Raw genomic sequence first — 18,724 nt, 5'->3', positions numbered from 1 at the left:
GCTCTGAGTCCCATGTGTGAGGCCAACATTCTTCTGTAATTTCTACTCCCTTTTTGTTTGGCGAGGAATTGACAATAAAACGGGTTTTAAGTTAGCAAGGTCTCAATTTGTTGAAACAGTTTAAGCTCAATGCTTCAAAAGAGCATTAGCTAAAAGAAAGTGAATGTATTACAATTCAAGGTTACAGGAAGGGGTGTGAGGATGTAATACAAGGTAGTGCATGATTACTTATCCAGGGACCAAGTGAGCTACGACTACATGTTGTGAATATAGGTTTGGTTTGTGCTAAGAGCTGAGGTGAGATTCTCTGCATTTGGACACTTGTGTTGTCAGGATATCCACAGACGTTTTCATGAGGCTTGCTCAGAGACGTACTGTCACAAGTATATAGCTTTGCAGCTGCACAAATTAGCTTTCTGGAAATGCACTGTAGCTCTTCACGGCACAACTTTCTCGTATTGTTTAGACTGTCCGTCTTTCTTATTGCCGTCTTAAAGGGAACGTCCTTTGGTTTTCATTTGTAACAGATTTAAGCGTTGAGCTGTCCTTCTTGCTTCACTAGGCCGATGATACATCAAAATGTAATATGTCTGGGGGAATCCTTGCAGGGAATCAGTATTTTGTCTGCGCAAAACTAGTACACGCTTTGAATTTTCCCATCGGTAGGCTGAGACGTGGCTACCTGGAGCTATGACCTGAATAGGAAGGAATCAGGACACCGATTCAGGGTAAAAGACAAACTTGCATTCAGTATGTGACAGCACCACACTGCAACACTTTCCAGATGAAATATTTTAATTGTATTTTTCTAAAAAAAAAAAAACATTAGAAAAATCCATTATATTGCACTTGGTCACTAAATTGCACTTTCTCGTAGAACAGCTCTTTACTATGACCCTGGTTAATGAGTGAGTGAGCTCTTTGTTGCAGGTTGCAACCCACGTGGCAATCGGTTGTGTGATTCTTTACTAGATTGCTTTATTTCAAGAGGAGTTCAGAAAAAAATCCTTTCAAAATAAAAGCCCCCAATTTCAAATACCTAAATCAAAGCTGAATCAGAAGTAAAAAATTTAGTGACAGACATTTTGAAAGGTCCCTCACCCCTATACTGTATGTGTTATATATGTAGGAACTGTATACAACTAGCAGCCACATTGGACGCTACCTGCATAAAAGTAGCATCCAACATGGCTACTAGTTGGACCTCTCCAAGGGCAGGATTTTCCACATTTATTGTCACATCCAGTGAAGATGTGTGAAACTTTAAATGTACTTTCAGTATTTTTTGTTTATTCATACCATAGCATTTTAAAACTGATCAGAGCTTTGCAAGTCTTACAACTAACTATGATATCTTGTGTAACATGAACAGACACAAAGTTACTCTCTTCTCTCTTCGCCGCTCTTCAAAATGGGAAAGACGAGTGAATATGTCATTTACGTAACACAGAAGTGTGTTGATCTTCACAAAAGGAGAAACTATTTTAAAAAGTAACAACATCTCAACCAGACTTGCTAATATGTGCATCCAGAGTGAAAATACACAGACAGTGAGGAGAGTATTTGGAAAGATGGGGATTTTCTAAGGCTTTTTGCACATCTTTATCTGAGGTACTAATAAATGTGGAAGGTGCTTTATGTTGTTTCATGACGGGAGGCCTGTATGCATTTCGGACATTTCTTATACATTTCAAAACATACACTCGGGGGGGCTACAGTTGCAAAGCCAGAGTAAAGCATCACTAAATACCCGCTTTGTAACAAGTTCCGTGTCACTGCTACATCATGAGTGTTTCATTTCTTCATTTAAATGTGACCCAAGCTGGTGGTTACAAAGTGGTTTTTTCACTTATGGATTACTATTATATTCCTTTAGCTCTGTATGTATATATCTATATAGCCCTTCTGCTTTTGCTGCAAGTTCAGTGCACAGTTGTTTTGGGTGCTTCCTGAATAAGCAGAGTTGCCTGATGGGGCTTGCAGCAGAATGACAAGGTAGATCAAAGACACAAAACATCTCTGGAAGCATTAGATGGACATTAAACAAGACTGATTTTGCTACTTTTTGTCAGAGCTCCACTGCGACACGTCAAGTGACAGAGAGGCAAGGCAATCTCTTATTTGACTTTGAGAGAAATGTCAAAATATCATTTACTTTGAAATAATAAGAAAAAAACACAATTGTTTAAACTTTTTTTTCGTAGAAAATACTGCAGAAATATTAAAACATCGCCCATGTTGATAAAAAACGAGAATACACTTGAGAATACTTGTTCTATACTTTAAAATATTATACCTGCTTTATCAAGAGATTCCCAAGTATTAGGCTGTAAGATTTCACAGTACGTTGTTATAAAAATTTTTATTATTTTTCTAAAATATAGATTGGGAACATTAGGAGTCAGTCAGATCAGTAATCACAACTGGATGGGTGAAATTGGCTGCACATAAAGACACATTAGAAACAAACAAACATAAAAAAAAAAAAAAAGATACACAGAGGGTGACGATGTGTTAACTGTGCTAAGCAGACGTTCAGCCAGGGGCGAAAGGTGAGCAGCATGTCGACAAATATGGCAGAAGGGGAGAGGATAGTACAGGGTTACAATAACAGTGCTGATTCTCTGGTGATTACTGTACTGACAGTCTTTTTATGTTTCTCCTCTTCTTCAAATATCTGTGCTCTACTGGAAGTGGAGTTGATGTCCAATCAAAGATTACAGCTTCCTTCAGGCAGGACCCCTCTGCATGTCTCCCCCACTTGATGCAAAGCAAATGGCTCTAAAGAAGAAGAAGAAAAGAGACAAAGTGCATACCACTGCCTGGAAGATTCAAAAGAGGAGGATTAATAAAAAAAATAAAAAAAAAGTAGCTTCATATTTACAGAAAAGGGTGTAAAAACTGCTTACCTAGAGTTTGAAGCTGCCGATGATGTCCAGGAAACGCGTCAAAAAAGATTAGGCTGAAATGAAAGCATTTTGTGTCTCTGCTGCCCCCCCAGCTGACGTGACAGTCTACGTTCAAAGCCTTATGTCAACTGGTGTCCGACAGCATCCATTCACGCTGCTCGTTGGTCCTCCGTCTGGATATTACTTTAACTGCTCCATGAATAACTGGAGATGTCGATGTGCCCCCCAAAAAGATGGCTTTTTTTTTTTTTCAAAGGCTTTACATTTTATTCAAAGGAACCAAAGTTTCCAGCGAGCGTGCTTCTTGGACTCTGACTTGGACTTGCGCTTTGGGGTGGAGGTGAACACTTCGTTGGAATAAGGCAGAGCAGGGCACTGTCGACTGTCCATGGGGCAAAGTCGCTTCATTAAGGGCTGCAGCTTATCCTCCTGTTGCTTAAAGTCCAGCTCCACGCTGCAAGACAAACACAAGGAGTAGGATGTAAATACCAGCCTAATACACACACACTAAGATAAATTAGATGTAGAAATGGCCTTTGCTTCATTTGATTCCATTTCATCCATTTTATAACCATCAATTATGTACATCTTCTGTTGTTTTTAATGTAGTATTTTTACTTTGCTTAATTTCAGAAGTTATGATTTTAAAAAAAATCAACTTGTGTGTTCATGATGTCAGACATGTACTTGCTGCTCGTTTTCATCTTGTGCATGTTTTTTGTGGAGTGTTTCTGTGTATGTTGACTTCCCATACTTTTTGCCTTCTTTACTTTTTTCCAGTGCCGGTTTTTATCTGTTTTATGGATAACCTTTTCTGTTAGAGCAGAATTGTGTTCTGAGTTTTAACCATCTGATACAAAGTGTTCCTGTCAGATGAAGGAATATTGTTATGCTGAACAGGAAGTGAGTCAAGGAACAACAAAGGCAAAATGTTTACTGTCATGACCTGCAAATTAATGAAATACCATTATCACTGTCCAGTACGAAGCACATTTTCACAGAGCCAGTAAGAGAAGCCCTTGAACCCAGAGAATCACGTTAGGAGTCACAGTGGCTATTTCCAACCCAAGAACCTTTTATTAAACAGTGACTGACTTGTCAACTGATTTGTGCTGCACTAAAAGGGAACAATGACGGCAAGGAAATAACCAAAAAAAAAAACTCTCTGATCCTACTTAAAGCAACAAATATCTAAAGTTTTTAAACTCTTGAGAATTTCACCAGGACAATAATCTGGTTTTGAAATAGTTCAAGCAGGTTAACATTTTGGAAACCAGTAAGCCTAACTACGCAAAGCATTTGCGGACTTTGCTTAAACGTTTTTTCTGGGATGTTCAATGTATATTCTATCATTGGTTGTTAATGGGGTTGTGTGTGTGTGTGTGTAATATGTAGCCTATTTTGATAGAACTTTATTCTGTATAGATCACAGAAAATCCACTTCATTAAAGTATCCAATTCATTAAAGATGCAACTTGCATCATTCCAGCCTGAAAGAACTGCGGTTCAGACAACACAACAAAAAGTCCAAAGTTATGGTGGATATTACAATCATCGCCATAATGTGTGTAAGTAAACCACTGCACATGGGATAGGGAACACTAATGTTTGTGATCTTAGTAATTAGTAACTTTAATTTGATTAAATCACTGCTGTTTGAATAGAGGCAACTGGTTCAAATGAACTGACAGATCCCACACTGGCTGCAGCTCAACGTTTCAGAGACTCCTTTGAAGTAAGAGAGTTTCTCTGCATTCTCCAACACCGCAGTCAAATGGGCTTTTCTTGCGTAGATTATATTTGCATAATAATAATAATAATAAAAAGCCAGGATTTTGGTTGCTCCTGACATCAGACCTCAACAGTCACGAGTGTAATCCCAGTCTGGTCATCGTCTGATTTTGTTGCGGCGCCGTAGCTGAGCTATCGCTCCGATTAAATCTCCCAGGGCTGGGAGAAATGTGGGACTTAATCTCATCCAAATGAAACTATCGAGAGCCTGAGCAGTCCCTGATTAACTGGCTGTATTCAAGCACGGGGAAAATACACCATTGTTCACCATTTCCTCTCTCTTTATTGCTATTGATTTCTTGCATATTGCTGGTTTGCCTAATCTTGCTATGTGCAATTTGTGTCTTACAGTGGAGATAATAACGAATTAGCTATCTGCTTGCTACGTGCACTGGAAAAGTGATGACCATAAATAAAGTTTACCCGATAATCAAATTTGTGTTTTGGATATTTCAATTGACTGCCGTTTGCTTAATTTTCTCCATTAATTCTAAATATTTTGCACAGCAGACTGAAGTGACTTCAAGGACTTCCAGACCTCACCCCTGACATTCTGAGGAAGAAGAGGAGGCGAACAAACAGAAATAAAGAAAAGACAGTGCAAGGTCAAACATGCAGTCCTCTTCTCATCTGCAGACAGAGAAACGGACATTAACGTGTAAAGATTGCCCTGATAGGGCAGCCGCTTTGATAGGCACAGTAATTAGTTTGCTAAAGGATATGCTTGACTCAAAGTGATATAATGAAACTGGAAACTGTCCTCACCCCCCGACAATAAGTGTCAGTTAAGAGCAGAGCTCTATTAAAGCCTCCAGAGGAGCGACCTCATTGAGGGCTGGATTGGCAGGCTGAGACCTGCTTTTCACTGTGTTAGGTGAAATGAAAAAGTGAGACAAAAATCGTGTAAAGGCCAATTTATTGCTGCTTTAACCTCGACGTCACTCCTGGTTTAAAGGAGCCCTTTCACGTAACTCTCGATTTGATCAGAATTAAGCCCGTTCTCCTGTAATTTCACGTTCACTTCAAATGAAAGCCAATTCTCGTAGGTCTCCTGAGAAGTGAGTCCTCGGAAATGAGAAACTACGTTTTTTGGTGATGCCTTTGTCTCGCCTGTTCATTGCTCATCTCTTGATAATACGCGCATTATGCCCCGTTCCACCTTCTCTCACTTTTATGGCTGCGGATGTTTCCCTCCGTCGCACCAGCCGCGCACATTTATAACAACATTCAAATGATGTTGACTTGACAAGCAAGCAGTTTAGAGCAACATCGGTGCGATGCAGTGCAGAATAAGCTCAACAATTATTGAGCAGTTAATCACTTGGCAGATCAATGCCGATTTTTCTACACCGGGTGCAAACTTCTGAGAGAGAAGCCCAGAACAGCGCTGCATGCTTCATTTAACACCAGAGGGTAGATGCTTCGGCAAACAAAAGCCTCATATCTAAGATCATCTCTGTGCACAGACACATTGAAGCAGTTGGAGACAGGAAACCTTCCAGGGCACTCCGAAAACCATATTAATCATCCCCTTATCTATGCACTGTGAGTAGCTATTGCTGTGATCAGTGGTGAGTTGTTTGTTTGTCTGAGCATCATTCAATAATTGCTGCTCCTGGGAGGGATTTTGCTACTGGGTGTCTTTGTAAAACATCCCGTTGCAACTATTTTCTATCCTCAGTGCTTTAAACCTAAGGCTGCCTTCCTTCCCATTATCCTCTCTCTTCCTTTGCCATTTTCAGTCCGAGCTCCACACTTGACAAAAAAAAATAAAAAAAAATAAAATAAATGGCTTCCACCGAGAGCACCAGTTTCCTGGTGGGTTATTTAAAATAAACTGCCAGGAAATTACAGTGATTTCCCTCGCGGGTTGTCATGTAGAAGTCATATACAGGACATCTAATAGAAAAACCTCTATTGTGTGTTGCGCAGAGAAAAATAAACCTATATTTATCAATGAGAGAATAATCTAATGTGCTCTCTCAACAAACCAAAACGTTTTATAAGAACATAAGCTTGTGATTGTGCTATAAAATTATACTCTGTGCCTGGAAGACACATAATACCATAGCTTTTATCATATGTGAACTGTCTTTCTCTTTGTCAGAATTTTTTACTGCTCTGCTTTGAGGTTTCTATTTGACCTAAAGCTCTGTTTCACCACTTATTTTAACGAATATGGACTACATCTGATCTGTTTTATTTCAAAATGTTAACAAAGCACAAATTAAAAATGGTGGCAGCCATCTCCATATATAAGACAGCTAATTAGGTGCAACATATTCCTTATTTTTGACCTATTGGAATGTTTTTCTTTTTTAATCCAACATTCATTATATGTAAAATCCACCTAGCAGCTGAAAACTGCAATGGTGAGTTCCCAAAATAATATTTTTCATTTCTGCATATTTACATCACAAGAAAGTAGTAATTACATTTGCATTGGATTTTTCCCTCCACTTTACTGAACACCGTCATAATAGTTATCCCAGAAATATTTCTCCTATAGACTCATCCTATCCATCCTTATCTCACCTGCCAAATGCTTGCCCTATTTGTTGCGATGATAAATGAGACACTACTCAATAACAAAGGTAGGAGGAGGCTGTCAGGGGAGAGCCGGAGTCTGGACGACCCACAGATTGACTGCTTTAGCTCTGCGGCTGCCAGATTCCTGAATTTATTGGACGTTTTACATGCACGACTTCTTTAAAATTCAACATCATCCTCTAAATTGAGTGACACACTTGGTGGTCACAACAACAATGTAGAGTTCCCGTCTAACTTAAAGGAGAAATTGTCATTAACTCTCTGTTTTGGACTGGTTTTAATACGGCCCGCCTTATTAGTAGCCGGTCTTCGTTATTAGTGTCACAGAGTAGTTTGTCCAAGGTTGCTGCCCTGCCAGCAGTTTAACTGAGTCAGTAAAGCAAACTTTAATAAGAGGGCCACCGGTGATGGGATCTCACGGCTTTAATAACAGAGCAAAGCAGAGTAAAACTGAAGAAGAAGAAGAAAAAAAAGACACAATAGAGATGTATCCGTCCACCACATATACACACATGCATGCATTCACACTTGGAACACCAGCATGAAGTCTTTGCAGCTGGGTTGTGCAGCACTATCTGCAGAATTTTGCTTCTTGTGACAGTCATTTTGGCAGAGAGAGAACTGTGATGGATTACCACCCTGGTTGCAAAATGTTCCATTTTGTTCAGTGACTGTAAAAGTCATTCCGTTAGACTGTAATAAACAATTATTTAGTGATACATGGAACAGACAAAATGATTATCTCATACTTTATTAGTCCTCTGCGGAGAGCATCTGTAGTTTCGTTATATAAATGGCTTCCATTTAGAGAGAGTAAACCAAGGGCAAAGTTTTTGCTGCCACGCGGCAAAAAGTCAGTTAAACTAAACATAAACATTTGCTGCACTGACACATTTAGTCTTACCAGCATCCTGTTAGTTAAACAAAAGAGAGAAACCGCAACACTTTACAGGAAACTAGTCCTCTATCTAGTCAGAGCTAATGTGTTGGTGTGACAAATCTCCATTATATGGCATCCACATCCCTTTGGTAATCCCATTTGCTGCTTCTGCATCTGTAAAAAAGGTTCACCATGTCTTATAAAAAATTAAACAAAATCCCATGACACAAATAACGGCTTTTCTCAAGAGTGGAGATATTTTCCTGATTGTATTTGCCATTGCCTGACTATTTAAAGCCTAGTTCCTGAAAGCTCAGTTTATCACATTATTGAAATCATAGCAGCTGAATGCTAGCTGAAAAAAAAAACTCACATATTGCCATATTATGCTATTTAAAGAGAGATTATTTAGCTTTCCTTTGTAGCATCCTGCTGGGATTTATAAAGTTCATTAGACCGAGGTGGGAGAACCTCCAAACAAGAATGGGCCACTTTGAACTTGATTTATTTTGGTGCTATTTAACTTTGCTTTCTAAAAAGTCATATTTAGGAAAATTGCAGTAAATAAAATAAGAACCACTTTTTTTTGTCCACCTGTTCATTAACCTGCTTGCACACAAAGTTAATCAGCAACTCACTACACCAACACAATGTATTTAGGCACCGGGACATGGTGAAGGAAACTTGCCAAAGTTCAAACAGAACATTAAAATGGGGAAAGAAAAACAAAAATAAAAGAAAAAAACAGGAATTAAAGCGACTTTGAACAAATGTGTTACCAGGCAGGCTGGTGTAAGCATTTTTAGAAACTGCTGACATTGTGGGGTTTCAATGGTCAGCCACCTCTTGGGTTAACAGAGAACAGAGTGAAAGCACATCCAGTAAACGCCTGATGTGTGGACAAATATGCCTTGTTGATGTCAGTGACCTCACAATCACCTCAGATGGGTTTCAGCAGAATGCAGAGCAAGTTGGTGAAGGGCCGCAAAGCAAAAGCAAAGCACGCACTGGGATCTAAACAAGACAAAATAAAGGATTTTACTGAACCAAAATGCAAACTTTAGCACTGAAATAAGATTTCCAGTGAGTATATAGAGAACAGAATACAAAAAAGAAACAAATAATCTCAAATTGAAATAGTAAATCATGTGCAGAGGACAATGAGTGACATCAAAAATAACAACTCAAAACGATCTGAATATATAACCAAGGTGACTGACAAAGCACAAAGACTCTTAGATCATGACACTCAGAGGATTGTTTTCATCATCTTTTTCAGTCTGTGGTGTAGAGAATTAGAGCAGTTGTGAAGGCAAGTGAGAGCATAATCCAGTATAAGTAAGGCACACAGAGTAAAGAGACAGATGCATATAAATTCTGTATGCTACCAGTGAGAGAGGCTTTCTAATTTTAATTTTTTTTTAGTTCAAACCTTTATTTTTTTTCCAACCCTTTGTTTTACCAAAGCCCTAGTGGTCCGTTGCTCACTTTGAGTCAGACACAGCAAAGACGCAATCAGGCAACGTAAAGAAATACTATGACAGACCTTTCTGGTATAACAATCAATTCTGATATCATTTGCTGCTCGAGAGGGGAGCCAGCTACGAGGACTGCCGTCTCAATTTCCTCTCCCATTTTCTAGCTCATTGAAGAGCTTGCGATTCATAGTTGGGCTTTGGTTTGGCAGAAAGAGGTAGAGGGTGTTTGGGACAACTCGCTTTACTGCCTTTGGCCTCGTCGACTCCGACTTCATGAGTTGGGCGAACATCTGGATGGCTGACCGCCTTATGCTAACAAGTGAACTGCTCACTGTTGGCTCTTAATTCAGGAAAATCCATCTGTTTAAAAGCTTTATTTAGTTCAACATGTACAACGTCCTAATGACTAGATAAGCAGATCCAGAACTTAATGCTTAATGCTTTGCTTTGGTCAGACAAAAGGCAAGTCCTCTGATATTAATCTTGTGACATTAGTGATGGGGGTAAAAAAAAAAAAAAAAAGGATCAGACTTAGATGTAACATGCTGCTCAAATCTGATATTTATTGTATTTCAGGGTCAGCCATCCCTTCTCTCTGGGGAAAGAGGAGGGCTGCTTTTAAATCCGCTGTCAGTGCCTGCTGAACATCATTGTCTTATGATGACTCAGGCTCATTTTTCAGAGCCTTGAGTCTGTTTCAAATGTTTTATTTACTATAGTACAGCATCTCTGTTTAGTACTGACATGGAGGTGTGGCTGTCACTCCGCAGATCCAAGTCTCTGCCACATTTTTAAGAGCTATCGACAGAGAACAGAGCTTTGAGTCTTCTGCTGCCAACTTCACACTAAAGCTCCTGAACAACAGCAAAGCACAAAAACGGTCTTTAGTCATGCATCTTTATTAAATCATCATTCCTTATCTGTTCTGATTCGTATTGAGAGATCAGGGTCTCAAGTGTGAAAACTACAAGGATGTTGTACTTTTACATTCAATTTTTTTTTTTCTGCTCTTAAGGACTTTTTGTGCGCAACGTTCCAACATGCAAACAATCTGAGGACACTTCCATTACTTTCATGTTAGTATAAGCAGAGAGTGAAAAAGTATAGCAATACAGAACAATTGTTTAGAGCAATTGTGAGCACTGTGTCAGAGCTACACAAATCACTTTAACAAATTGAATGACCAACAAGTATTTGTGCGCAACATCCTCCAACTCACAGGATGAGAGGACACCCAATACTAGTTATACAGTTTTTAAGAAAATAAACATTTTTGTTTTTACAAGTAGAGCAATAGTGTCCCAAATCACAAACTTTTTTTAAAAACTTAGTTGGTATATAATCTTCCAGTTTCATGATACCAATGCCAAAAACAATCTGAAAATTTTCTCTTGCAGTGCAATTGGAATGAGAGTTTCATAAATCTCAGAATAAAAAAAAAAAAAAAAAAAATCCAGTGAGCAATTATCCATTTTAGCTTCAATCAGTCTGTTCAATTTAGATTTCAAATAAGACTTGATAACATTCAGTCCAAACCAATTAAAATGTTGAATAGTCATTTTGCCAGTGTTATCTGGTGTTTTGTACCTGCTTTATTTTACATTTACAAAGGCAGCCATATTTAAAGTGGGGAATTCCTCAATGATTATGCAGCTGAATACTTTTGCACAGCTTGACAACATCCATGAAGCTGCACATTGCACATGCCACTTTCACATTTGCAATCTGCACTTAAATTACAATTTGACAGATAATTTTCTTTTTATGCAATTGAAAATAATTCCAGGCCTTAAATACTTAAGCATCCTTTTTGCCAGTTATTTCACTTTGTACTTGTTTTTCTTGCAAGTTTTATGCAAGCAAGACAAGCAGACTCATGAAAACCTGCATCAATGAACATATGAGGTTTTGATGGAAGGACTTTAATGCAGACAGCAGACAAAAACTGTTTCACTGAAACATGAAATCCTCAACCTTACAAAAACTAATGTCCAATTGGTGTAAAAGTAAAAAAAAAAGAAAACTAAAATAAAATAAAAAAATACATCACAGGAGAAGCACAAGCAATCATTGTGTGAATAATAGAATGATCTGACTAACAGCAATATTTGCTGGAGAGTTAATTACTAAACAAGGAGCAGGTGGTTGATTAGAAACAGCATGCAGCTGTGAGGGAAGGCGAGTAACTTGATGAAGAACTGAGAAAATGAGAGAAATGTCTGATGAAACACACAGAAGAAAATACAAATACACAAGAACTAAAATAAAGCACGTTAAAAAACTAAAGTCTCAAAGATCGTGACCATAGCATCATATTCTGTGACATGAAATCATCCTATTTTGTCTTTAAGACAGGTCATGATTGCAAAAGGTCAATCTTCCTCCACTGAGACAGCATGGATGCTTTACTTATATTATTGGATTCACCATTCATTAAGTTTTTCCCCACATAACCTCAACATCAGCTTTGAACTAAATGTTGTCTATACAGTGTATATTTCTCAATGTTTTGCATAAAGCTACTTATTCATTTTGCCAGTGCACTTAAAATAATGTATTTGAACTTTTTTTTTCGGTTTTCTGGGCACCTTGCATTGATTTAGATGGACTGACTGAAAGTTAACGTTTTTCCCTATCCTGAGGTGAGGATTGGTTTTTGTATCAAGCAACAGGACTTTCAATTCGGAAACACAATTTTTAAAACATGTCAAATGCACAATTTTTTAGTAATCAGCCTCTAAGGCGTTTTTGTGTGCTTTATGTATTTTTTTTTAATTATTATTATTTTACAAGATTATTTTGAGAACATTCTAATGTGTTTGTTTTTGCTTAATTTATATGTATTTAACAGCAAAGCCTGTCTAATTAGGATTTTTTTAACCTATGAATTCAGAAACCCGGGACATTCCTTAATTTTGCACCTTATTCGTCCCCCAGGACGACTTAGTTTTTCAGAAGGAGTAGCCTGTGAGAAATCAGTGACTTGTTATTCCCTTCCAGCTTGAATGAAATAGAACTTTTGCTTTCAAGTTGCTCAAGGATCTTTCGCAACAATCTGGGTTAGTTTGACATAATTGACTTTTGACATAATCATGGTAAAAGCTTGAATGTGTGGTTTGAGGTTTTTGAGGTAATTTTAAATGTGTTTTTCCTCTTACAGAACTACACTGTAAATTGTCCTTTCATCTTTGGGCTTGAGAGAGCAACCCAAACTATTTTTTTATTTACAGTTTAGATAGAACCGATTACGTCAAAGCTTTTATCTCGCAAGATTACTCTGAGCTTACGTTGCTTAAAACCTCACACTATTAGATTAAACTTTTTCTTTTTTTGTGTGCAAAATAAAGCATTATTTTAAAATGACAAAGATATAACAGATAAAGGTCAATTCAAATCTAACTGTAAATATTTAAAGAGCTTTATGGAATCTGATGATTTACACTGTGGTCACAAAACTTCCTGCTTTATCTATATAACTTCCCACTTCTCTGTAAATTTATGTTTCGGTCACAATGAGGCCATGCAGTCCTCAGAAACCAACGCTGGAGTCATTATTTATCCCTGCAGTAAAACCAGAGACAGGAGTAGTGCTGAACATAAAGTTCTAATATTTCCCAGAATTTTACGGTAGAAATTTGAATAACATGTGCTCACACATATAAATATTTCTACATTAAATATGTCCGACTGTTTACCAGTACATTTTATCATTTTATATATTTCTCACTTTGTGGTAAAGTAAATCTATTTCCTTCACATCATTCAGTCAGTCTATTCAGTATTTTTCTCAAAAATTTGAGAATTTGCAAAACTTCCATCAAATCATTAATATCTTGTTCATTTACAATTTAGTCTAATCTGCTTGATAAAATGCATCTGTCTGTTCCCAATGTTGATTGTCTGTAGTTACAAGCTTCTTCAAGTAAAAAGGCTGCATGTAGCTCAATATATTTATTATCTGTAAAATTATATATTTTACTAAGATTTTATGCAATACACACACAGAAAGTAGTGCATAATATAAAAATAAATGAAAAAAAATACCGACCTTTTTCTTTACATTGAGTAAAAAAACAACCTCTTTTTTGTTTGTCTTTCTTTTTTTAGAAATAAGCAGAAGACCGTGTGCGTGATCAGGTTTACGCCTGTTTTTCGACACAACTGTCTTTAGGAGATCAGGCTCTGAATGTTGTGGGAATGCGTTTATGCTGCAGAGTCGGGGCTTTTAGTCAAAGATGATGTGAGGCTGGGTGGAACGTAATACAGGGCAAACCTTGAGAAAAATCAGTTCCAGGCTTTTCAAGACCTCCTAGCAGGATAATGACCCCAAACATCCAGACAGAGCTACACTGGAATAGATTTGATCGTGGCATAGTCATGGGTTAGGATGGCTTAAAGTTCTGGTAGAAATTCTGTTGAAAAGCTGTGGCGAGATCCATTGTGTTACAAAGTATTATCTCACGTGGCCTGAATGCAGGCAATGCCACAGTTTATATTTCTATATTTTGTAAAAAAAAAAATAAAATAAAACACACATTTTATATAATACTACTTATACCACTTTGTTAGGGTTTATCGGAAATTGTATGTATACCAAAATGTAAAATTGTTCAAGGTTATGAATACTTCCAATAGCCATTGTACATAAAATAGTGGAGCCATTTTGCTAAAAAAAAAAAAAAAACAATCTCAGAAACATTAAAATAGACTTTAGAGTGCTTTTGTTAAAGTTAGTCCATTATGCAAAGACGGCAGCTTAGCCGTTTGAAAATGGGAGAACCTTAATGTAGAAGACTGACGATGCAGTGTTAATGTATGTATGGCTGGGCGAACCTGTAAATGATGCAGGCGCTGTTTCGACACGTATCACAGTTGGCCGTGTCTTGTCCCGTTCTGTATGAGAGCCTGCAAAGAGAAAGAGAAACGGTTCTGTGAATTACAGCCGCATTTCCATATGTCAACAGCGATGGGCGTGAGCAATCAGATTTTTTCTAGTTACAGCTGAACTAAAGAACACTGCATTGTTGATCTTGCTGATCTCTTAGATTTGGTTAATTGATGTGCAGATTTGCTAATTTTATCTGGTAAAGTGATCTTGCTTCGCAATGGCAGTGCGTTATAATTTCTGCAGCACAACTTGCATAATAGAAATCTTCACAATCTGTGCCACTCCATACTTTTCTCTCATCTAGCAATGCAATCACTGTGCTAAAAGCCCTCTACAAATCACCAACGGTAATTCAGGTGTTCTCCCCCGAAGAAAGAATCTCCTATGCACTACACGACTGTAATTGCTTTAACAGTCTCCATCTTTCAAACTCAGATTATTCATAACCTCGAATATAAATTTCCTTAACCAAGTGCACTCATTGTTACTGGCACAGCATGCGCCTTACTGCAGTAGTCTTTAGCAACATAGGAAACATCCAAGAACGGTCGCGTTCAGGCCCTACATGTAACTGCATGCTGTCACGGTGGCCCTTCGCCCTGATGGATGACATGTGGCGGAGGTCGAACCCGCCCGCTTACGATGGCATGGGAGGTGACCTCATTGAAGAGGGGAACAGATCTGCTCCTGCGCCGATCGAAAATGCTGATGAGCGCTGAAGGGCGACAGGTTTATTCGCCCTGCCCTGTTCTCAAATGAAGGGTTCTCCAACAGCTGTGAGCAAGGACAGGAACTCGGCGCAAAGACAAGGACTGCTCCAGAGATGCGCAGCCTGGATTTATCTTTAGATTCGTGTCATTTAACCAGCCTCTCTCCGTTACTCACCACAAATAATAGTCACTACGTAAATTTAACACAGCCATTCACAAAAGGATGTCCATGACCGAATCTACTGACAGTGAATTGAAACCCAGAATGATTTGCTGCTGAGGTGTTTGTTCGTATCAGCTGTCCTGGGACACGGTTTGTCCTCAAGATTTGAGCTGCGCTGTGCACACCCCTGCACATACCTGCTGCTCCGCCTGCCTGAGCACTGCATAATGTGAGAACAAAGGTCACCATCTTGAGTGGCCCTTCATGTTTCATTTATAGTGCAATGCAGTGTAAATTTAAATTTTTTGTAGCAGAATTATCATCTATCTATCTATCTATCTATCTATCTATCTATCTGTACCATCTTTGATAATATTTCAAGGAACATAGCCCCTATAAAAACCTCATTTGGTTTTCCCCTTCACATGTTTTACTTCTCATATTAAACCTTGAGTGTAATTGACATACTTTTACCCAAAAAATTCTAAGGAAAATCCTAAAAGAAGTGAAACATGCAACAAATAAATGGGTTGCTTGTGCTTCCTATTCTTGGGATATCACAAAGAACCTCGACCAGAAAGTCTGACTTCACTAAATTTAAGGAGATGTGAAACATATGGTGAGCACCAATCTCCTAATCAGTTTCTTGCTTTCATAAAGTTTTGATCTTATGACAAAAGAAGGGAGGGGGGGGAAGCAACTATTGATTCACTGACATGTGATGGACCAGTGGTAATGACATTGTACTAAAAACTACAAGAAATTTCACCATCACATAGTGCTGTGAGTATAGTCAGCTGCTGTTTGCTGAAGATTCGATGTGCCAGAGCAATCAATATCTGTTAACTTTGCCATTAAATCCATAAGGCTAAGCAATATCAGGCACGATAGTCCAGACTATGGTGAAGATAAAGCTAAAGGTTATGATTTAAGTTATTTACATCTTAATCAAACCACTCAGTGACTGATCCAAATGGCTGAAATATCTCCTCGGCGTGCAGCCAAATTCTCCAAAGTCCTGCTAATGACCTGATTATTTGCCTCAGGTGTGTTGAAGCAGACACACACCTGAATTATTTACCAGCATTTCAATCAATAGTAGCTTTATATTTCAAATCTTTAAAAAGAAATTTGGCAAAAAGTCAAAATTACTGAGGAAAGATTGTTTTTCCAAATCTGGTTCTCAACAGAAAGACACTGATTAATCATATGTTGTCTTCTTGTTAATTGACCAAAACAATTGTTATGATTTTAGTCATAATCAAGCAACATCAGCCTGCATCCGCACCCAACATTTAACCACTTGTTAAATTTGCTCCTGAGGCGTTTTTTTTTTTCTCCAGTCATTTTTGATACAAAATCAGGACCAACTGAAAGAGGCACATTTAAAACAAGATTGAAAGCTAATTACTGAACTCTTCTGCAAATTGCAGATATTTTTTAAAAAAAATTCTGCTCAAGCACCGCAATGACTACAGTAGACAATGACAAACGAGAAGGTTTCTGCAAAGAAATGTCAAAATATTTATTGCACCCTTTTCTCTGAAATAAGGAGAACAATAGAATAGATGGTATGATATGTTGGTAAAAATAAAATAATGACAAAAAAATAAATTTTACTATTGCTTAGAATCACTATCTGGATCTTGTTCCTGGTCACGTATGAAAACATAGCTTTTTATGTGCAGACAGTCTTCAGTTCAATGCAGTTAAGGATAAAATATTCTGTACAGCCCAGTTTTTACAAGAGCTACCGTCCATGCTGGCCTGAACCGAGGAAACTTAGATGAAGTTTTGCTCCCGTATGAAATTTCGTACGCAGCAGCTGCTTGGCTACAGATGACCTTTCCCTTTGACTGGTTCATCAATATAAGTCTTATTACAGTAAAACCGTGAGAACTTTTACTTCCTTTAGTCTAGAATCTGGAGATTTTACTCATTAACTAAGAACATTTGTTCCCACTGGGTTCATGCAACGTGCCACACAGGGAATTTAAGATTCAGAGTTTTTAGGGAGCAGCTGTGATAAGGAATGAGTCAGCGGCTTTAAAAGGTACAACCTGTCTTGCTATTCTTTTTCATTTCCTTTTTACTACACACCAAGCCAGAATATCAGTTTAGGATTAAATGCAACTACGTATTGCCCTACAAAAATATGTATAAACACAGAACTTATTTTTTTAATTGTTTGTGTGTTTTAGCTATTCATGTGTGGCTGTGATCCTTAAGTCCACCTAATGCCGTCTGTTCCAGTCTTTTGCTGTATGTATCGACCGGCTTTCAGCCGGTCATTCTACCACGTACATATGTTTCGAGTTAAACCAGCATAGCTCTGTCTATGTGTTTTGGATCATTGTCCTATTGCAAGTCTTTTGCAGGTTTTAACAGGTGTTGCTCCAATAAAGCCCTTCATGGATTTTATCTAAGTATATTAGATCAGAAGAGCCTGAACACATGACCACAGTTTTCAGATTTTTATGTTTTGATCCAGTTATGAACTACTGTGTTGTTCTTTCACAAACAATTGCAATAAAATACATTAGATTTTAAATTTTATATTTGACAATTGCTAATAAAAAAAAAGAAAATCAATAATCAACTTCTGGCACTGCAGTCAAAGCCCTCCAAGAGTTGTTTTTACATAAACCTAATAAAGTCACATCACCAGCCTCTAACCGACAATGTTCAAAACCGAATTTCCTATAAAAATAGGTTAATTTTGTTCTCTCGTGATCAATTTCTTTGCTGTATAGGATGTTCTGACACTGCAGTAAGTCGGCCAACGTATAAAATATAATGCTAACTTCAGAAAGATGTTTTAGAGTACAGCAGAGATTTAGAAAAGCCTATCCGACTGTCCAGTCATGTCAAAGCAGAAAACACGGTTTGTGAATGTACCAGAGAAGGTAATCTAGCAACGCCGGCTCACAATGCCCTAACACCGCAGACCGCAGATGCTACAAGCTGGCAGAGTTTTGTAGAGATGAAAGGCAGTGCTATGAGGTCGCACTAATTGGGCCTTTAAAACAAAGTCTCACAGTGGCACCAGGGTGCCTTCTTCTGCAGTGGGAATGAGTAACACTTAAATAACATTTTGCCCTGGATTCGTTGGGATTTTGTAGATGTTGTTTTTGTGTTGCTTTAAGAGCCTGGCTGTGAACAAAGTTCTAGAAATGTAGTTAGCCAATATAAATTTCACTCTTAATATGTAGCACACATTTAATAAGATTAGAGTATTAGAGAAGGATTACAGTCAACTGACAATGTGGAGAAAAGTAACCTGTTATTGCTAACAATACCAAAATCAAAATCAGCTTTAGTGGTCAAGTTTGTGCATACAAATAATTTCACTTCA

At 37.9% G+C, this 18,724-nt stretch overlaps 1 protein-coding gene across 1 annotated transcript in view; it reads right to left on the bottom strand.

The window, feature by feature from the left end:
• Positions 1–1,840: 1,840 nt before the first annotated feature.
• Positions 1,841–18,724, bottom strand: part of insyn2ab (inhibitory synaptic factor 2Ab) — a 36,882-nt gene continuing 19,998 nt past the window's right edge. Inside the window, exons 4-6 of the mRNA XM_015036201.1 lie at positions 14,442–14,513; positions 2,910–3,363; positions 1,841–2,781 (exon numbers count right to left, since the gene is read on the bottom strand). Coding sequence (XP_014891687.1) covers positions 3,180–3,363; positions 14,442–14,513 — 256 coding nt within the window. The 3' untranslated portion in view covers positions 1,841–2,781; positions 2,910–3,179. The remainder of the gene's footprint in view (positions 2,782–2,909; positions 3,364–14,441; positions 14,514–18,724) is intronic.

Source organism: Poecilia latipinna, unplaced genomic scaffold (assembly GCF_001443285.1).
Source record: "Poecilia latipinna isolate Pla-1442-1.1 unplaced genomic scaffold, P_latipinna-1.0 Scaffold360, whole genome shotgun sequence".
NCBI lineage: Eukaryota > Metazoa > Chordata > Actinopteri > Cyprinodontiformes > Poeciliidae > Poecilia > Poecilia latipinna.
This window is presented reverse-complemented; position numbering and strand designations above follow the sequence as displayed.